This window comes from Borostomias antarcticus, assembly GCF_949987555.1.
Source record: "Borostomias antarcticus genome assembly, chromosome: 24".
In the NCBI taxonomy this organism is placed as follows: domain Eukaryota; kingdom Metazoa; phylum Chordata; class Actinopteri; order Stomiiformes; family Stomiidae; genus Borostomias; species Borostomias antarcticus.
Window position 1 is genome coordinate 7,063,490 of NC_140257.1, and position 22,206 is coordinate 7,085,695.

The 22,206-nt window shown below is 44.2% G+C and overlaps 1 protein-coding gene across 2 annotated transcripts; it reads left to right on the forward strand.

Moving 5' to 3' along the window:
* Nucleotides 1-347: 347 nt before the first annotated feature.
* smg7 (SMG7 nonsense mediated mRNA decay factor) lies at nt 348-21,974 on the forward strand. 2 transcript variants are annotated; one of them, XM_084458427.1, is made up of 23 exons: nt 348-471; nt 2,284-2,315; nt 2,641-2,758; nt 2,931-3,063; nt 3,427-3,598; nt 3,811-3,882; nt 3,987-4,137; nt 5,969-6,104; nt 6,494-6,656; nt 7,503-7,656; nt 7,790-7,860; nt 8,098-8,158; nt 8,271-8,390; nt 8,777-9,182; nt 9,435-9,576; nt 9,981-10,345; nt 10,667-11,038; nt 11,767-11,916; nt 14,288-14,374; nt 14,747-14,900; nt 15,050-15,220; nt 17,890-18,047; nt 19,229-21,974. In XM_084458427.1, the coding sequence occupies exons 1-23, from the start codon at nt 446-448 to the stop codon at nt 19,340-19,342; spliced, it is 3,528 nt and encodes a 1,175-aa protein (XP_084314553.1). In that variant the 5' UTR covers nt 348-445; the 3' UTR covers nt 19,343-21,974. The 2 variants fall into 2 exon arrangements, with proteins under 2 accessions (XP_084314553.1, XP_084314554.1); XM_084458428.1 differs by lacking the exon at nt 11,767-11,916.
* Nucleotides 21,975-22,206: the final 232 nt, after the last annotated feature.

Sequence of the window (22,206 nt, forward strand, 5' to 3'; positions counted from 1 at the left end):
TCAAGACAGTAGCATACTAACGATGTGCACATGTGATGTCGTGTATTATTAGCCTAGGCTTGTTGCACACACACAGTTACCATAATTTACAGTTTTTGCTTCTCATGTCATCGCAATGTCAAGAAGCCCGAGTGGAGTTCTACACACAAGTTCTCGTGTTTGCTCCATGGTCACTCCAGGCTGAGCCTGAGGTCAAACAGGAGGCTAAATGATGACTGTCATCTGGCTTGGCTGTCTCATTTCCAGGACCTGTGATGTTTTTAATATTGTAGCCTCCAGGCTCAAGCACCCTCCCCTCCCCGTGGCTCGTCTGGAGGGCATGCTGAGCCGAGCTATACATCTGGGCTGGTGGCTCTGCCCATGACGAAGAGAGGAACAACATGGCGCCGGGAGTAGCTCTTGCTTCTGGACCAGTCGTTGTCTAAAAGACCGGCGATCGGGCAGGATGAACCTCTGCGCCCAATATTTACGGTAAATCTAAGAGATATTATCGTCTTTCTAATTTCGGTATTATATTTGGGATATCCTGTCACCCAGTCCATCGCATCTGGGCATCTCCGTATCCAGGGGAAACTGGCTCCTTGTCATTAGCTAGCTAGAAACATAACGTGAGCTAGCTCACAAAAACATCACAAAACGGGGTGGTTTGTGTTCCGCTAACCCAAAGTGAGCAGTGGAAATATGGGCTCTGCGTTTCAGTGCGATTACCTGCAATGTTAGTGGACGGAATAAGCAGTGGCTCTATGACTAAAGAACACGTCTGATGAACATGTTGTTGTGGGTATAGCCGCCACTACCCAACACCACTGAACCAACCTTACATGTAGCCAGTCCTGGCTGTGTTGGCTAAAGCTTTAGCATCGCTAGCTATGTTTCGCTTCGCATTTGAATTGCGCGAATCTAACGTTAGTTGGAAAAAATACGTGACCCTAGTAGCTAGCTTATTGTCTAGTCGTACGCTGGACAGATTGTTTATTTAGCTGTGTTAGCTACGGACTGAGTAAAGTGACCCAAGCAGCTACCGCTAGCTTAGCTCAAACAGTAGCCCGTATGGGACGCGTGATCATTCCTGCTGGTTAGCTAGCTAAGCTAAGCTAGCTCGTAGCTACTAACGTAGGCCGGATGCTAGCAACGTTGGGTACCTGCTAGTGATTTTGACTATATGGTCGTGACTTTGGTGCACTTGTTGTTTAGTTGGCTAGCTAGAATCAAACAGTTATGTTTCGTTACAAGCACACTAGCAAGCACTAGGGTGGTGATGGAGCTAGCTAATGCTATGCGTTGTATTAACGTTAGTTGGCTGAGTTAGCACCAGTAACCAGCTCGCTCAATACCCGTGTGCTTTGCAACATTGCATTGACACCAAGTATTTTATGAAGCCAGCTATTAGACATCAGTTTCTGTTTTACCATCAAGGAAGCGACAATTGTTTACATGCTTTACAAGTGTCCCAGTCCCAGTTGTCTGTAGCCCATCCACCTGCACCCACCTTCCACACCTAAGTGTCCCAGTCCCAGTTGTCTGTAGCCCATCCACCTGCACCCACCTTCCACACCTAAGTGTCCCAGTCCCAGTTGTCTGTAGCCCATCCACCTGCACCCACCTTCCACACCTAAGTGTCCCAGTCCCAGTTGTCTGTAGCCCATCCACCTGCACCCACCTTCCACACCTAAGGCGCAAGCAGTGCTTGGCATCCCTTCAGTTAACATCATATGTCCCATCATTCAGCCAAGTGGGATAACACATAAGGAAAGACAATAAGTAATTCGTGGTGGATTGTTGTATCATGATAATGGTAACATTTATTTGGTATATGTGGGACGTTGGTGCTTTGGTGCTGGTGCTTTTTGCTTTCCACTAAGAGATAGGCTATTACATAGTGGCCTGTTTCCTGGTACGCTGTGGCCAGGTATTATTCAATCGCCAGATATTATGATAAAGATTTTGAGTTTCTGGCTGAGGACTCACCTCTCAGTCACCTTACTTAGGAGTCATTCTTCATGTGGTGTGTGAGTTTAGAGTCAGCGTGGGATTTTACTATGTGTTTGCGTGTGTGTGCACGTGGTTATGCTCTTAGATGCTTGTTTAGAAAGGAGATGCCCTTATTTCTGGCGACTAGTAGTTCTCTTGACTACCTACGCTGAATGCACTTCGCTTTGGATACAAGCATCTGCTAAATGACTGTATAATGTATTTTCTTCAACAGCCTATAACTTTCAGCAGGGATGTACTGTATTACTACCTCTAATCTGTGCCTTCTCTTGGTTGTTTACATTTGAGCAGGCAGGCAGAAGCCCTGAAGGCTGACATGACAGGTATGTGTATATTTCATTCACCCTAGCGAATATAGTATCACATAAACAACACTTGATTTGATTGTTGCTGTGCTTTGGGACTGGAATTGTTTTTTCATTTTGGCAGCCTGCTGTTCAGATAGCCTCACACATGCCTGTGTTATAGTAGGTTGGTTTATCAGTTGTAATTATATCTCATCTCTTTACCATCCTTAACAGAAATATCTCAAATCATCCTTAATGGGTTTGCATGTTTGTCTCCTTTTTCACCTGTGATCGGTTTGCACCTCTGATTAATATAGTTACATTTTTGAGCAGATAATTGAGAATGTCCATCCATTTATAGATTCGAAACTTGGTGCAGCAGAGATCTGGACTTCAAGGCAGGCGCTTCAGGACTTATACCAGAAGATGCTGGTGACTGACCTGGAGTATGCTTTGGACAAAAAAGTAGAGCAAGATCTGTAAGTAAACCCATTACTTTGTGTTTGATGTTCACTCCAGTTTTGTATTAAGGAGTGGTTTATTGTCTTTTTAATGGATTTTTTGATATTTTGTCTTGTAAAACATGCAGTAATTCAGAAGTAGTTCTTTAATGTTAGTTTGACCTTAACTAGGATGTGATTTATTTTTCAGCTGGAACCATGCTTTTAAGAATCAGATAACAACACTACAGAGTCAAGCCAAGAACAGAGCCAATCCCAACAGAAGTGAAGTTCAGGCCAACCTGTCCTTGTTTCTCGAGGCAGCTAGTGGATTCTATACACAAGTGAGTTGCAACGAGAATTTATTTGTACTATGTGCAGTGTGTTATTTTAATGGTGACAGGGAATAAATGGAAGATGAAGATTAAGAATATTGGAGGGAAAATAATATATGAATATATATGAATCTATTAAGATTGTGGACAAATGTAGATGTGAGCATGTAATTGAAGATGACAGTATTGACTTCATATGCTTGATAATTTATCCCAAGGACCTATGTTTGACACTGGAACTCCTTTGTCAATAAACAGAACAATATAATGTCATCGTTTACACTTCAGTGTGAAAGTGAATGATACGGTTATTGTGCAGCTGAAGCTAAACCTGTTTTCCCGGTTGAATAATACACCTCTTCCTTCCTCCAGTTACTACAAGAGCTGTGTACTGTGTTCAACGTGGACTTGCCTAGTCGTGTGAAGTCATCTCAGCTTGGAATTATCAGCAATAAACAGACGTACACCAGCGCCATTGTAAAACCCCAGCCCAGCTCTTGCTCCTACATCTGCCAGCATTGTCTTGTGCACCTTGGAGACATTGGTGAGAATTCTCTTTAAAAATAACTAGAAGTCTATATGACTGACCAGTTTTGGAAAGAGTTACATTGACCTTTAGTGTATTAAAGTGCATGTTAGTTTTACCAATATGAAAATTAGAACCCAACCCTGATCCGTGTGTTAGAGCAGCTCCCAAGTAGGGCTCTGAAGTACAGTATTATGCAAAACCTTTTTTTTTCTTCTCCCTTTTCTTAGCACGATATCGCAACCAAACCAGCCAGGCAGAGTCTTATTACAGACACGCAGCTCAACTCGTTCCCTCTAATGGTGAGGGCAGTCCACTGGATAATCCCTTCCACCACCTCCCATCCCTAGATAGACATCACCTGGGTTGTTTTATTTTCCATCAATCTCTCTTTCTTTTGTTACAGGTCAGCCTTACAATCAGCTGGCCATCTTGGCCTCTTCCAAAGGGGACCATCTCACCACCATCTTCTACTACTGCAGGAGCATCGCAGTCAAGTTCCCCTTCCCCGCCGCCTCCACAAACCTACAGAAAGCACTGTCTAAAGCCCTGGAAAGGTACACTTGAGCTTTTCATTCATAGAAGGATATTGCTAAGGGTATTGAATGTTGTTCTTGGAAGAAGGGTTTAAAAAAACAAGAGCAAATTTGCAATATCGGCAACCACTTACAAGCTATAGAGTAGGATACAAGCATTTTCAATCTGGCTGAATGTTCTCCCTTGTCCAATTACTGGTAGATTAGCAACAGCTGTTTGTGGACATTTTTGTGGGCCAACCAAGCGACCGATAGAGCGAGCTATAGAGCTGCTGGTCGCAGCTAATAAGTGCACAGCGAACCTGTCGTGCCCCACCTCTGATGCATGTCGTCAGCTTGTACAGTTATGTTAAAAGCAAGTTCTCAGCTTATGATTGTGGATCTCCAGAGCATCTAGGAGAGCTGAGCTTCAGAATGGCCGTACTATTTAGAGATCCTCTTTGCTCCTGAAGCACAGCCTCTAAGCGCATAGCCAATCAGATATCAGAAGTGCAGAGCGCTGATCTGCATTCTATGACCATATCCCACCTACGCTACGCTACGACGGCTTCCATCATCTTCTATATCCTCAAAATCTGATAAATATTCAGCCATATTGCACACAATATTCCAGGCACCAACTAGCCGATCGTAGCGTAGAGAATGTGAGCTGCGAGTGTAGCCTACAGACGGAGAATAGCCAGTCTGCGCGCTGTGCGCATGCGTGCTGGAGCAAGTGGGGAAGCTTTATTTCATCTCTAAAGACATTCTAAAGATCATATTACAGAGGCATGTGAAAACCACAACAAGCCCTCGCTCTATGGAAGCACAACTAGTGATTCATAAAGACAGATTGATGAAAACAACTGTTTCGCGGTAGAAAATAGATTTTTTAGAAGCTGCATTCTCGGTTCCCCGTCCGCTGCCATTACATGGATATACTTGGCTCGTGCTGGATTTTAAATTTCTTCTACAGGCCTCCGAATTACACCAAAGTTATCTCGGTGAGTCAAACGTCTTATAATATGCCGTAAATAAGGTCCAGGTTGTCGAAAAAGAGCCTTCTCCTTTAAGATTGCAGATGTTGTTTTGAAGCCGTTTTGCAGTACCAGCACTTTTTTTTTTTTGCCTTTAAGCTACAGCCTACACCAGGCCATACACTTTCAAAGGTAGCCAACAATTCATTGGGTATGAATGCAGTCAGAGCTGTGAATGACGTTCTATCATTGTTATTTCATTAAACATCAAATACAATCAGAAAACCATCAATAAACTATGCGTGGGGATTAAACATTGATTTGACTGAGGCTGTGTCATTCGATTGTAGCACCTGTTGTGAGCTGCTGTGCGTCTGAGCACAGTCATGTCGCATGTTAGACTGAAGAGAAAAGGCACGTTTAATACAGAGCTTACACAGTTGGGTGGTTAAAAATATATTTTGTTTCAATGTAAGATAACATTTGAAAATCTGGTAACCGTACCCACACAGACCTAAAATTAAACAAACATGGGTTAGTGATTTAATCATTTGCCAGCTAAATAGTTTGCCTACAAATTTGAAAGATTTTATAATGACCTGCAGTGCAGCTACTTTGTTTATTGTTGCATTTTGTTGTTTTTAAGAGAAGATGATTAAATAAAATATAGAAATATTAATGAGACAATTTTGTTAGATTTTTTGGGGTGAATTAAGTGTTCTATTAATCGAGCAATAAAAACAATCGCTAAAATAATGGTTAAATTAGTTGTTAGATTAATCCACTTATCAAAATAAAAAAATAATAGCTAGATTAAGCGTTAAAATAGTCATTAGGTGCAGCAGAGGTAACATTGCTTGTAGCCTTCTGTACACTCACCTATTTCTTCTCCTCAGCCGCGACGAGGTCAAAACTAAGTGGAGCGTGTCAGATTTCATCAAGGCCTTCATCAAGTTCCACGGTCATGTCTACCTAAGCAAGAGTCTGGAGAAACTCGGCAACCTGAGAGAGAAGCTGGAGGAGCAGTTTCAGGTAAAACAGAGGAAAAATCTATGGATTTGAAGAGTTAAATGTTTTCCAGACGTTAAAGGTGTTTCCAAATGTTTCCATTTCAAATTCAGCTGTTGATTATTGGGACAGTAGAGCAGAAGCCGGCCGACGACATTTGTTCAGTTCAACTTAAATATCTTTTTAAAGGACATGTTTATTTCAATGAAAAAAAAAAAGAATGACCACAATTTGACCAAAAATCGATTAGTAACCAAAAATCGACTTTGACCGTCATGAATGATTAATCGATTAATTGGACCCACTACCAATTCAAAAGCCTACCAACCACTCAACATCATAAGTACTTCCAACTCAAAGTAGAAAGATTTTTTTAATAACCTGAAAGTCTTTGTTTTTCTATTTCTTCGCAGAGGCTGATTCTTCAGAAGTCCTTCAGCTCTCAGCAGCTGGTTCACATCACAGTCATCAACCTGTTTGAGCTGCACCACCTCAGAGACCTGGCCAACGAAGGAGACGACCAGACCTACAGCTCTGACCAGCAGATCAGCTGGTTCCACATCCTGGGCCTTTTCAGTACGTAGATACCAGATACTCTAGATATTTCCTTCATTCTAGATTTTGTTCTAGATTTAACGTGGCTTTATGTTTATATGTAAATCAGTGTTCAGGGTTATTGGGAGAATGGCCCATGTCTGTGATATCCACATGCCTATTGTAGGGACCTGCGGTGCAGACCACACCAGCAAAATACACTTTTTGGCCAGAAATAAAAGAAGTATTAACAGAGATTTGGTGTCGGTATCAAAAAGATTGTCTGGAGAAGTAAAAAGAGGGAGTCAGTGTGAACTGTTTACCAGTAACCTCCTGGATCGCTAGATGAACCTCCTTCCTATATGTCTGGATGGGGTCACAGGGCCAAAACAGATGGACCAGTGCACCTTTGTGCATTTTACATTTAAAGCAGAGGTTTGGGCTGTTGGGGAACATTTTCTGCAGGCGAACATGTGTAAAATAAATCCTATTAAAATGTTTTAAAATGTGTTCATGTATAAAATTTAAAGTACATTTCGGGAAGATCCCCTTGCAAATCTTGATCCAGTCTGCAGGACTAAATGTTATCGCTAGATCACGCTCCCACAAGGACTCCAGGGAATCATCAGCTGAAGAGTCAGAGTACTGTAACAGGGCATAAATCTCTCAGATCATTCCTTCTGAGATCATTCTGCCAAGTCCATAACCGTTCCAATCTTGATGGGCTCAAGCGGATCACATTTTTTCTCAAGAGACTGTATAATAGCTAATTGAGAGCTATTTAAAAAAAAGTCTCTGTGGGATATATTAAAATCGGTCCTAATCGGCTTTAACGACTTTAAAGAATGGGAGACCAACCTTTCAGTGCGTTTAATCCTTTCTCTCCAGTGTCCTTTCTGGGCGTCATGTGTAGCCGGGCTTTGCTGAACAAGAACAAAGAGATCATGGGCGAGTGTCCGCTGCCGGCCATCAAAGTGTCCCTGGACTGGCTCAAACTGCGCCCCAGCGTATTCCACGAGAACGCGGTGGATAAGAGGCAGTAGTAAGTCTTCTTCACACCTCAGCTGTCAACATTTGTCCTCCAGCGCTGTGGTTTAGTTGAAGTCTGCAGTGATGCTATTGGAAACTAGATGAAAACGAGCTTTTTGTAAAAGCGTGATTTTATATGATCGTAGTGTTTGGCCGTGGCTGGTGTCGATTCTGAACAGCTTCCAACCCAAGGAGGATGATGTGTCCTGCGCCTCAGGTAAAACGCTTACAAGACACGCTTTGCTTTACTAATATGAGTTCATTAATTGGTTTACCTATATCGAAGTATAAAAGTGGGGCAGTCCATATTACTCTTAAGCTAAGTTGGCTGGGCCACTTTGCTCTTACTGACTGATGGCACCTTTTTAATTGTTTGAACATCTTTGAAATCCCTTGAATTGCCTGTTTTCTTTACCACCACTGCCCAAATAATGATTCCCCATTTGTCTCCTAGTGACTCCGCTCCCAGAGGAGTTTGAGCTGCAGGGCTTCTTAGCCCTCAGGCCTGCTCTACGGTACGAAACACCCCTCTGTTGGCTTATCTGCCATGCACACCGTGTGTTTAAGTATTCATCTGCCCATCTGATGAATATTTACTTACGTCTGCTCTCCTTTGTAATGTCTCAGGACTCTGGATTTCACCAAGGGTCACCAGGGCATGGTGGGGGATAAGGAGGGTCTGCCAGTTCAGGCCAGGCACCAGAGGCTCATCAGTCTGGGGAAGTGGGTAGCAGACAACCAGCCTGAGTGAGTCCGTACACCTCTGCCCTTTCATCATCAACGACCCTCTACTGCACACCACCAAAAAGCCATTTCAGCTCATTTATTGGGTGTTTTTCAAAATTTCTTGACAAATGGGCTAAACAACCAAATGAGCTGTTTTTGAACTAGGTTTTCTAATAGGTAACACAATGCGCTTTACAGAGAACAAGGGAGGTGGGCATACGACCCACTCTCTACATATGAATGTCTATTTTCACTCAGATTTTTGTGGATGCTTAATGAGAAACTGCACTTTGATATCACACGTTGCATTTTTACTATTTCAAGCCAAGTTTGCTGTGGCTTTAAAACCACAACAGTTTCAGTTTGAAGCCAGCGTGTGAACAGGCTGGTCGTGTCGTGTTCTCCAGGCTGATCCAGTGCAGGACGAGCGACGGCCTCCTCCTCTTCATCACCCACATCCCCGAGCTGGCCGTGGAGGAGCCCCAGGAGAAGGACGCGCCCGTCCTCCAGGAGTCCTCCAACGGCGAACAGACCCCCAACGATGGCAACACCGGCCTCAAGTCGGTCCTGTCCGTGGGCAAGGCCCCCAGCAGCGGCCTGGAGGGGGGAGAGAGGCCCGTGGTGACCTTCAAGGAGAACATCAAACCCAGGGAGCAAAGCAGGGAGTCCGGCCGGAGCCACGCCCAGAAGGAGCGGAGGGAGTTTGGGAAGGGCAACGGAATCCCGGGAAAAGGAGAGCAGAAGAGAGACGGAAAGAGGAAGAGCGAGGTGAAGAAGGGCAGTCAGGAGAAAACGCTGGATGCCGGGAAACAGGTAGGATGGAGGCTTTACCTCAGGTACCATGGTAACAGTAGACACAAAAACAGAGGTTTGAAAGATAAATAAGGTTATTAGCTTTATTGTGCTACGTCGCCCTGTTTTGCATTTAATGTGGAGCTACTTTGCAAAGGACTGTATAACTTAAAACATCTGTGTGTGGTGTGTGGTGTGTGGTGTGTGTGGTGTGTGTGTGTGGTGTGTGTGTGTGTGTGTGTGTGTGTGTGTGTGTGTGTGTGTGTTCTGAAGGTGAAAGCCCAACCCGAGATGAGGAAGACTCCTGTGCCAGAGGCGAGGAAGACTCCGGTCACCCAGCCCCAGACCACCTGCTCCACTCAGTTCATCCCCATCCACCATCCCGGGGCCTTCCCCCCCCTGCCCAGCCGGCCAGGTACGACACCCACGCACGCACAGAGACACTCGGACTGCTTTAGAGGATCATTCTGTTCCGTTCAATACATAGATTGAAAAAAAACAAAACACAATTGGATTTTTCAGATTTAAGGGTGGAGTAGAACGTTCTTGGTCAGAGAGTTGTTCTTAAAGATATATTTTTTAGGCCTTTTCAGCTTTTAATGGTATAGGACAGTGTAGAGAGACAGGAAATGTGGGAGAGAGAGAGAGGGGAGGACATGCGGCACAGGACCCGAGCCGGGAATCGAACCCGGGTCCGCCACGTGAAGAACTAGTCTTCATATGGTGCGCGCCTTACCCGGTTAGCTACCGGGGCGCCCCAGAGAGTTGTTCTTTGTAAGGATCACAAGTCGGGTGTTTATTCTAGTCCTGTTCCCCCAGGTTTCCCCCCTCCTGCCTACGTGATCCCTCCCCCTGTGGCGTTCTCCATGAACCCTGGCTTCACCTTCTCCGCCGGCGTGTCGGTCCCCGGGCCCTTCATCCAGCCCGTCGCCCACTCGCAGGCCGCCGGCGCACAGGTGCAGGCCGGGAAGCAGTCGCACATTCCCTACAGCCAGCAGAGGCCCTCGGGGCCCCCGGGCCAGGGACCCATGAACCAGGCCCCCCCCCAGGGCCAGCCGCCCTCTCAGCAGGCCCTGCAGCAGTCTGTCCAGCTCCAGGTCCAGGCCTTGACCCAGCAGCAGCAGTCGCCCACCAAGCCTGTGCAGCTGGGGAAGAGCCCGCCTCTCCACCCTGGCATGCAGCAGGTAAACGGTCCCGTCCGAATACGCCAGGGAAAGAGAAGATTCATACCAACAGGAATCATGGATTCACAGTGCAGTAGATGGATTTGGAAAATCGTGAAGGTTTCCCCCCGAACAGAGCAAATGTAGGAAATGCACAAGCTTAGCTGTGTGTTAGCGGAACCTCTTCGTCGTTTTATTTAATGTCGGCGGCGACCGAATGAAGGCGAACGAACGGCGGCCCGATAAATCTGGAGAAATTACGATTTCTATATCTATTATTTTATTTTTATTTCTATTATTTCTCATTTCTAAATCTACGATTTCTCCTCCCCACCCAACCAGTACATGCAGGTGTCGGAGCAGGCCGGCCAGATGTGGAGCCAGCACCAGGCCCAGTCGGCCATGCAGAAGATGCCCATGCAGATGCCCGTCAAGCAGCCTCAGCAGCAGCCCTACTACCTGCCCCCCCAGGACCCCCTCAAGCTGTTCGAGCACCAGCTGCAGACCGCCACCATGCAGCCGGCCCAGCAGCAGCCGCCCACCATGGACAAGAAGATGAAGTACCCAGACGTGAAGATGCAGGATTTCTACTGGGAGCCTCCCTACCGCATGGGGGATAACCGGCCCATGATGGGGGAGAGGATGGGGGTCAAGAGGCCGCCGGGGGGCTTCTGCCCCGACCAGGAGAGCATGCCCAGGGGACCGCCGTTTGAGGTCAGTTTGTAACGCTGAGAATGAAAAGCAAATGTGCAAATGTTTTTTTTCCGGCTGGGGGACCTAAGGGATGGTAGTAATTCAGCTTTCTTGGCCTTTGCTCTTCCTTTCTGTTCTGTTTTCTTCTTCTGTTGTTTCTGCTAAGATGTCTCCTGCTAAGAGACTTGTGTGTTCATTTTGCCTACTAGGGCAAATATGCCAGGATGTAGCTAAGCGAGAACAAAATAAGACTACACTACTGGATAATGAATTTGCTGTCTCTTTTTGATAAAATTACTGGATCTGAGGTCTGCTGCCTTTAAACCCTTCTCTACAGAGTTATTTATATGGAGTCTATAGGGCCACAGGAGGTACTTTGCTGTGGTTTTCTCACAGTGTCTGTCAATGTCTCTCGCAGTGAGTGCAAGTCTGGACTGTGAGAGTTGATCTCTGCAAAACTCATATGGCCTCATTCCCAATGTGCTGACTCGAATCGGACTAGCAGCACCCAATGGATATTGTATGTTGTTCTGATGACGTTTGTGTCAGATGTTGATAGTAAAACGTGGACTTTGTTTATGGCACAACCATGTGCTTTTTGAACATGTGACCTGGCTTATCCTTTAGGCTACTCTGTAAAGGCTGATCTGTATTCTATCACTCTGCCAACCTATATATTACCGGCTTACCCTCTTTCTTTCTCTTTCTTTCTGTTTCCCCCCTCCTTGTTTTGCTTCGTCTCTCACTAGGACAACAAGAGCTCGCCTCTTCTACCTCCTGACCTGTTAAAAACTCTAGCAGATTTTGAGGAGGAGGAGGAGCTGGTGTTTACTAAGCCTCATGATTTCTACCAGGCATTGGCTGGCCCTCTTAGCACTGTTCCAGGACGAAACATATTTGTATGTAGTCTTCATCCTCATCCCTCCTGGCATGAAGCCACAATCTGTAGGCTAGACTCTGTGTTTTGGCCTGAGACTTTTATTCAGTCATACGGTTTGGAACTGAATGGCAATTACAAATGCAGGCCAAACATTCTCTGCTGGATGAGGATTGGATTGGGATTGTTCACAAGTAGGGATGGGAATATGATTAATTCTCAGGTCAAGTAACCGAAACTGATCAAGATCGACTAACCGACTAGTCTAAAAATAGAATGGCTCATAAAACCGTCCTCTACCCCGTGGCTAAAAGGGGAGAATTTTCAGAAGCTCTTGTAACAGTGTTAGGGAAACAAAGAAAGAACATTTAAGGGTATTTCAAATAACATGCATCATTCAATTAAAACTGAATTAAATAATTTATTGACAACTCTGCTGTCTTTAACAAGTGAAACGGTTCGAGTAGTTTCATCAATTGAAGCGTTACTGCCTGCGTTAGGTTACACCGAGAGAAAAATTAACAGTTGGGATATTTCCGAGCCGTGAACCGGAGGATTGTAAAACTGTTAATGTTACTGCTTTATCATAGCTGAACAAAAAATTATAATAGCCTTATGTCCGGCATGACGTGCAGTAAGATTTACTCACTCAGATCACACGTCTACCGAGCGGGGGCCGGGAACAAAGTACTAGCCTAGCGGTTTGCTTCTCCCCCTTCTCCCATTCTGCGCCACTGGTGAGCGTAAAGGGCAATTTATACTTTGTCGTATGACACTTGAAAGTGTCGACAGACAGAAAATATGTCACTGTCAACACTTTTTTGTGTCGGACAGGGGTGTCTTGCACCTACCAAACTTTCTGATGTCCCAGACGCCGTCACTTTTGTCGCACAGCTGTGATTGGACGGCTAGATAGAAGGCACGTTCGTTGCCGTGGATCCATCAGCCACGCGTCTGCAAGTTACCATGGAGGTGATCAGACACTTCGCTGAAGTAGCTATAAATGCTCAATGTCGGTCAACATTTTTTTTCTGTTTAACAGACATTTGTCGTACGACACTTGTCGACTGAGTATAAATTAGGCTTAACACTGACATGCCGATATTTAAGATAGCTCCACATGGTGCTGGTAGACTGGTTATAGGCCTTGCAAAGCCAACAACCTTTTTTTCACATAGTAACTCCACTACATTTCACACAGTAGCTCCACTACATTTCACACAGTAACTCCACTACATTTCACACAGTAACTCCACTACATTTCACACAGTAACTCCACTACATTTCACACAGTAGCTCCACTACATTTCACACAGTAGCTCCACTACATTTCACACAGTAGCTCCACTACATTTCACACAGTAACTCCACTACATTTCACACAGTAACTCCACTAAATTTCACACAGTAACTCCACTACATTTCACACAGTAACTCCACTACATTTCACACAGTAACTCCACTACATTTCACACAGTAACTCCACTACATTTCACACAGTAACTCCACTACATTTCACACAGTAACTCCACTACATTTCACACAGTAACTCCACTACATTTCACACAGTAGCTCCACTACATTTCACACAGTAACTCCACTACATTTCACACAGTAACTCCACTACATTTCACACAGTAACTCCACTACATTTCACACAGTAACTCCACGCGATCACAACGCGATTCACTCTCTCAGCCAGAGCTCTCGCAGCCAGTGGCATCAACAGTAAGCAGATGTCGCCCTGCACACATTCATTGTGGCCAATACTTGTATTTTAGATTAACTGGTTAGTATTTTATTTACCGGTTAATAGTAGGTCTCCCATCTGGCGCTTGACTAGTCGGTTAATCGTGCACATCCTTATCCATAAGATGGGCATGCTTTTTTGTTTTGTTTACAGTGACTGACTGAAATTTTACAAATTGAGTAACCCAACCTTATATTTGAGCATACTGTGTCTACCAGATTGTGGCTCAGCATGCTTAACATTGCATTTTGGCTACTATACAAGTGGTCTTCAAAATATAAAAAACTTATAATGCCTTGTTTAAATGCTGTATTCACATTGAAGGGCTTTGAAGGCAAATTGGTATATTTCCCTTCAAAAATGTGCATCAGGAATTCACAGGCTAATGCTTTTTCAAGTATTCAAGTGTTGCCTAGTAATTCATTGCACACTGTTTCTGAAAATTAAAATGTATCATATTACTCCTGAAGGACACTAGTTTAGATTTTTTTGTTATACCAGGGTGAAAAACCATTCTTGTCTTAAGTGTGAAATACAGACACATTTTCTAGCATCACCTGCTAAAGACTGCATGACATTTATCACAAATCACTGAATACCAAACACCATCTCATACAACGCTTCCTAACTCTTTTTCCTGCAGTTGCCAAATCAGTCACGAATGGAGAGTGGGCCTGAGGTCATTGGCCAATCATCTTCCCTGTTGCCCTTATCCGGGTTCCCAATTCAGGTCAGTATACAGTGGAAGCCGATGGTTACTGGATTGTAACTCTAGTTCTCTGAGTGGAGCTCCACCCCATAGGGGGTCTTTGCTCTTAATGGTTTGATTTAACCCCTATGGGGCGGAGCTCCAGGCCATGGAGTCATGCTTCGACAGCCTGCTGCCCCGAGACTTGTTTTGACTGCCGCGTGAGGAAAAGAATGTCTGCGTCTCAGAGGCAACAGTCTGGGATTTCTATAAGCCTTTTGTTGTAGCTTACATCTTTGGTCCCAAAGCTCCAGCAGAGTTGAAAGGCCATTCTCTGATAGTGTTCGCGAAGGGGGTTTGGCATTTGATGTGACTTAAAAAAACTCGGTTCCTCTTATTTTGTTCCTGGTTCAGGAGAGCTCCTATCAGAACAGCATCTTCAGTCAGGCCTACGGGAAAAACATGGCGCCTAACCCCAAGCCTGACAATCCCATGATGCACCAGGAGCCTTCTCTCTACTCCTTGTTTGAAGGAACCCCATGGTCTCCGTCCCTGCCCGCCAGCTCAGGTACCGTAACATCATATTTTTTTTATCCAATCCTTAGTTATCAGTAATTTTCAACAGTTAAAAGATTGCCACGTAAATAAGACAACAAATATCACAAATCCTATTTTGCCTTGAGGTTTATTACGTTTGTGATATTTCTCCCATAACAGACCACTCGACACCAGCGAGCCAGTCCCCCCACTCCTCCAACCCCAGCAGCTTACCCTCCTCCCCACCCACGCACAGCCACGGCTCCATGCCCTTCTCTAACTTCGGCCCCATCGGGACCCCCGACAGCAGGGACAGGAGGGTGGTCGACCGCTGGAAGGTGGAAAAGACCGGTAAGACCAGTCTTCCCCTGGGATGTAAAAAAAAAAAACCTCCCAAAACTCCCATCTTACCCTGTGTCTCCCGTAGGATGTTTTTCAGGGGGGGTGGTAGGCCCCCCGGAACTACTAGTGTTGTCGTGGGGCGGGCATGTGACGGATACATAATGTTAAGTGTTGTCATAGAGGGTTAGGGTAAGGCGTTTGTTAGATATCCATGTTTGTTATATTGGTGCATTTCTCTACACTGAGATGAAACGAGTGCTTAGTTAAATAACATATATTTACAACGCATAAAAACATATTACTAGAAAAAATTACATTTTCTGCAGAAAATGTGTATGAATGCTGAACAGAGAAATTGCAAAAGCATTGCTGAAAATGCATAGCCTAAATGGGAAAATGTGAACTAACTTGAATGCATATTTAGTCCAAAACTCATAGCCTAGCTAATGTTAGTAATAATTACTAACATCAGAAGACATGCACTTAACTTTGGTTACATTACTTATGTAGCCAGCTAGAGCAACAGAAAATATAATCTCTCCCAGTCAGAAAATGTCCACTAGCCACAATGCTAATTTTTGCTATGTTAAACTGCATTGACTTATGCTTAAAATGTTAGCGATCTAAAAGTGAGCTTTTTTTATTTTATTTTTTATAACTTTTTGGGTCTTTCAGGAAAGGTGTGAGGTCCCATTGGGGGAGCCTCCTGCCCCTCCAAGGCAATGGTGGGGGAAACACTGTTGCCTATTTAACACCACTGAGAACGTAATAATGGTCGCACGGTTTCAAATGGCCTTTTTGTACTTTAAATGAATTTTCGATCAGGAAAAGCCGTCTCCACGAATGTCTTAGTCTTCACTCATTTAGTCAGCCAGAATGAAGAGGATGGAGTATTCGGGCTGGGTATCGTCACTGATTTCCCAAAACGATTTTATTCTGATTCACAAGGTCCCGATTCGATTTCCAATGCGATTTGATATCGATTCGGTAACGGATATTTCAGTTACAGCACCAATTTGGCTTGATATGAAATACAGTCTCTGAGAACTGCTGTAAATTGTACAAGGAAGAACCCTCTAACCATTATTAAAAATATTAATCTTTACATTAAGAATTGACCCCAAAGCAGTTACATTAATGTACTTTTTATTTAAGATAACCACACAGCAGTCAACACAATATAGTGCAAGTTGTTACTCTACAAACTCTACAGTCAGTGAGAGTGTCCAGTCTGGAGAACTGAGTGTCTTTCCACTGACCTTTAATTTTGAAATGTCTGCAAAGCCGGAAGTTAGCGCCTTCTGTCAGCTAGTTGGCTAACAGCTCGCTAGCTGTCTTTTCAATGCTAGCTAACGCCAGCTAATGATCAGACTGATGATTCAGATGAACAGAATGATTTTTTACTAATGTGTTAGCTAGCTAGCTAAATGATATGAACTAGCTACTGGCTGTAGATGGCTAAACGTATAAGCTAGAGTGTTAGCTATGTAGCTAGATAGCTCTAATGTTAGCTCAATAGCTACTCTAGCATGCCATACTTATGGATTTAAAAGCTTCAAGCACCCACAGGAAAAATCATAAATTAAAAGATAGATCTCGGGATTTATGAATCGATTATTGTTAACTCAAATGAAGATAGATTTTGAATCGTAAAATCCCAGCCCTATGGAGTAGTGCTATATTACTCCATCTGTTACAGATATCAGTGTTCATGTGGCCATTTTCAAAACCTCATACTATACTAGTAGTATGTACTGATTTTGCCAAAATGCAGTATGCGAACAAAAAGAAAATCTGCAGTATGTGAAAAGTACCCGGATGACGTACTGATTAGGGGAAAATTGCCAGTATGCATCAGAGCAGACTTCGTGCCATACTGTTTCCCACAATGCAGAGCGCAGGAAACTTCATCAGCTACCGCTGGATTTTTAAGCGAAATCACCTCAGCCAAAGAACGTTGACAGGATTGTAAGTTAAGCTCTACGACGGTCAATATCTTACTGTATTACATTATAATATTTTTTTGCCTTGTCATGTACTATGCTTAATCATAAAATGTGGTCAGTTTATCCAACCAACGCATTTTTGTGGATCAGATTTTTCGGAGTCGGATAGCCCCCGATACCTCCCGCTTCTGCTTGGATACTGTACGGCCGGCTTTTCATCGGAACGCGGAAGTAAACAATCACCGGTGAAAAGTAAACAATCACCGGTGAAAACGGCGGCATTGTTTCATGCGAAATGCGAGTCGGTTTTCATAAGGTCCTCTTAAATATTTAGATAAACCATGATCTGATGGATTTATGATCATGTTAATGGCCAGCTGTTATTGGTTGAATTATAAACGTTTCCCTTTGATACATCTAATAGCCTACCTATATTTATATTGTGCTTTACATCTGAAACAGATCTCAGGGATACAGTAATACTTGAAATACTGCATAATTTAAATACAATTTTCCAGTTCTCATGTCTGTGTGTCGCGATGTACTGGGCTAGCATACTGCAGAAATGAATCCATTTAGCCGATGCATACTGCTATGAAAATCAGTACAGTATGCAGTACATACAGTATGCAGTATGCGGTTTCGAAAGCAGCCACTGTCTTGAACTCCTGCCAAATAGACACCCATAAATCAGGTTTGTAGAAGGATAATGACTGTGGTATGGTTTGCAAGGAGCAGTCAGTGGGTTCGGTCTGGACTACCTGCCCGCGACGGCATCATCTGCGGCCTCGGAGAACAGCTGGCATCAGGGCGGCGCGCCAGGCAGCTCGTGGGCAGCCCAGGACACGCCCATGGAGGACTCCTCCACCGTGCTGCTCGACAGTCTGAAGGTACTGCTCGCATGCTTTCAAACACACACACAAACACACACACACTATCTCCTTCTCAAAATTTCATCCACTTGATGGGTAGACATGGATACCTACTCTATAATCATCATGAACACTTCAGACAATAATAATGTCTGAAAAAGCAAGCATTCTACTACCTTCTATAATCGCATGTGTTACTGGGCCAGAGAGTTACCGAGCCAAACCAAATCCATATTAGGCCTTGTTGTCTAGGAGCATTCGGTCACCCTCTCCAGAATAGCCCCCGGGAGTACCGCACAATTAAGAGAAAACACAGGCTTTCTTTCATGTAACAGTAGATTAGATATTTGCCTCGACACCGTTGCCTGGGGACGCCACCAGCTGCAGGGTGCTGCGTTTTCGTCCAAACTCCCCTTGCTAACTCCGCCTGGCTTTGTTTGTCCAGTTTATTCTACACGGCTCTAAAACTTTCTCTGGCTAATGTCCGTGCTTGATCGTTAAGTCCATTGATATGTCCATTGCATGATTCGAACATGGTGGTCAGAACAAAGGGGAGAGCGATGAGATTCATCCGGCAGTCATGCCTCACCGCATGCCACCATGTTGGTCTCCATCTTGTGTCTTGTCCCTTGGTCTCCCCCTTTATTCACTCCCCTTCTGGGTCACGGGGTGAAACCACTTCCCAACATCCATTCATCACACATCGTCAAATACCATTCAATTGTGCAATCAAGCCAGCCTTAAACTAAATAACTAACCAAAATAAAGTAAATATCAATGGGCTTAATCTGCTTCTTTCTGAGATCATGTAGCACTCTCAACTAGGCTAAATACTGTACAGGGATCTCTGAACTGGAAAGGGCATGTCGATAACATTAACATTACCATATGCAACCAAAGATTAGCAGTGTAGCTAAATGGTAAAAACATGTTACCTGTAAGTTTTTTCTGAGTTGCAACTTAAAACACACCAAATAATTATTTTATGGAAAGGTGCTGGAGAATAAACCTTTTTAAATTTAAGTCAAAACAGTTCAACTCATTCAACATTTACTTGTCAGCTACACAGTTAGCTATCGCTTGCTATTTATTAGTGTTTTGCTAATATATCTGCTCTACTGTAGGTGGCAATCCCTTGTTATGCCTGTTAAGGATGTTGTGTTGTAGTGGCCTTGCTAATCTTGTCCTACCCGTCTCAGTCCATCTGGTCCAGCTCCATGATGCAGCCGGGGCCCTCCGCCCTAGAGCAGCTCCTCATGCAGCAGAAGCAGAAGCAGCAGAGGGGCCATGGAACCATGAACCCGCCACACTGAAGGGCTTCAACCAGACGCACTTGTGTCAAGAAGAAGAAGTAAGAAGACAGGAGAAGTAAAAAAAAACGAGCTCCAATCGGAATTACCGGCATATGGAGGCTGGGGAAGGCGAATGACCCAACCAAGGCTCAATCCCCCCCCCCCACCCCCCTCGGCAGACGAGGAATGGTGCAGCCCTCTCCCCTCTCTCTCTGTTCCTTCACAAGGCAAGGAGGGCGTGCAAGCACCTCCCACACCGCGCTGCTGAGCACGAAGCTACTGCTGGGTACACTCGCAGGATCTTTAACATTGAGGAAACCGAAAAACCCCATGGACAGCCACCACACCTCCTCAACTCCTCGGGAGAGTGTGAGACGACGTCATCTACCATCTCACACTGGGATCCTCTGGTGTCGCTTCCGGAACTCCTCTCGAGATGCTCTCGGTGTGGATATCCCAGTCTTTGTCTTGATTTTCCCTATCGGACAAGAGAGCAAAGGGTGGTGAGGCGGGCCTTCAGGAGGGCAAGGTGGGCCTATAAGGTTAGACGCGGTGAAAAAGAAAGACTGATCTTTCTGATCTCTCGATTCATTTTCTTTATCTCGGAGGAGGCGGGGCTCTTTGTAGCGGAGTGATGAACGAGTGAATAAATGAACGAATGAAGGAGGTAAAAAAAAAAAAAAGTGGGGGAAATAGTGTGCCGCTCACATCCCGTGTGCACAGACGCTTTTCGAGAACCGCAGAAGCAGATTATGCTAAACGAAGCGATTTCCAGGTGTGCTGAATTGGACTGCAGATTGCTTTCTGTAAATGTTTCACGTAGTTGATGGTGTATCTCCAGGTCAGTTGAGCATGGGAATGCTTCACAACATTAGCCCAGCAGAGGAGGAATCAAATGGAGATAGGGGATAAGGAAAACTAGATTTAGGGATAATATTACTAGCTGCAATAGATATTGCAATTATTAGAATACTGTATTTTGTGATTTGTTTGTAGCAGTTTTAGCTTCATGAAATATCGGGTAAATATGTCTAATAGTTTACTGCTTTCCGGGGGAAGTCTTTATATTTATATGTTCCTCTCCCCCCTCTCCACCCCTCTCTCGCTTCCTGCATTTACTCATCTTTCTTTGAGTAAAATGTAACTCGCTAGCTTACCTGCATAACTATTTCTTTTGTTCATGTTCTGCCTTTTAATAGTTTTAAGCAGCTTTATTGGCTCTCTTTGTGCCTGGTCAGTGTTGTTTTATTACTACTATCATGGTTGGCACTGTCATAAAATGGTAAAACGAGCAAACGGGTCCAGCAGTGCTGCTGGTTCAGCTACATGGGGCACAAGCCTGGCGAGACAGTTTGGTCCGGCCGGGATAGGCCAGAGGACAGGTGAGGCCCTGAGGAGCTCAGACCTGGAGAGAGAAAGAGAGAGAGAATGTTATCTGTAACATCTTCACAACCACTAATATAATCACAACAGTTATCCAACAAGGCACGTCTTCGCCCTGCAGGATAGTGGTTCTTGCTGTCGTAGGCCCTGGAGGGTTTCTGGGTTTGCTTGTTTTAGTTGTAACTCAAGCTCTATACTAACCTGTTAATAACTGATCTCATTGTTTGCGTATGAAGTAAAAAGTCCCGTCACTCGGGTGCACCGGTGTGTTATCTCTAAGAGTTTCACTGTGGTTTCACCATTGAGACACCCAAGCCAGACGAGTCTCAGATCCACAGCTAGTTGGAGTTAAATCACTGATACTCTGAGCGATAGTCAGGAGACCAAGGGGCTCTCCAGGACCAGGGTTAGAGGCACACTTCTAGATTCAGTTCATACCAGTGGGTCACTGTTGGATAGGGTTAGAAATAGAACTATATACAGTGGTTCCTTTATGGTCTTGACAGCAAAAAGGCATTTTGTATCTAAAGGGTATATGCAGAAGACCGATTATCTTGTATGAGGGAAAAGCGTGTTTTTATTTTCATGTAGAGAACATTTTATTAAAGCCAACTTCAAATGATGTGTCTATTTTCTGTGTGATTGTGCTTTTCTTGTTGCATTAAAAATGTATTTGAAAATAGAAAAAAACAACAACTCTGGACTGAATGTTGGGGCAAATTTGGCCAGAAGCGAAACAAATCACGTCAACATTTCAGGGGAACTATGCTGTTGATTTGGCTGTTTTCTTTCTTGGATCTGCTCATTGAAAAGGGTATTGACCTGTTGTAAAGCGTTCTGAATTTGAGCTTTGTTACATGATGGAACATGAACAAACTGATTAAATCAAACTGAGAAGAACCCTGCTCTCTGAGTAGTAATGACATTCCATACTTTGTCCTGTGGGATATTGCAGACAAAAGATGACCGCATTAACAGTTCCCCTGAGCAGTTGACCAACATCAAGCACTGAGTCCCACTTCAAGTTCCTTATCAAGGAGAGAATCACTTCAAACTCTGCATGAGGTTTTGGCCGTCAGAAAGTTCCACATGTTATTGGAGAGGTGATGCCATGTCACAAATGGAAGAGGATATCGTTGAAGGAAATGTTTTTCATTCAGAGATGGGCTTGTGTTCTGAGCATTTGTGTTTTGTCTTTATGTAGACATTCAGAAAGTGGAATCAGCTATGCCTTTAATAAAGTAAACCATGTTCTCCCTAGCTGCTGTCTTGTCCATCTTTTTATATATATATATATATATATATATTTTTTTTTTAATAGGAGGCCCGTCTGTGGACGACCCGATGATTCACTTTGAAGTAGGCTATCTGTAATTCCGTAGGAATCTGAACATTTGAAGATATTATTACCATATATTCATCTCTATTAAACACAGGTGCCACACTGCATACTGATCAGAAGGGAGTCATGGGTCTAAAGTATGTACTGTCGATGGAAAATG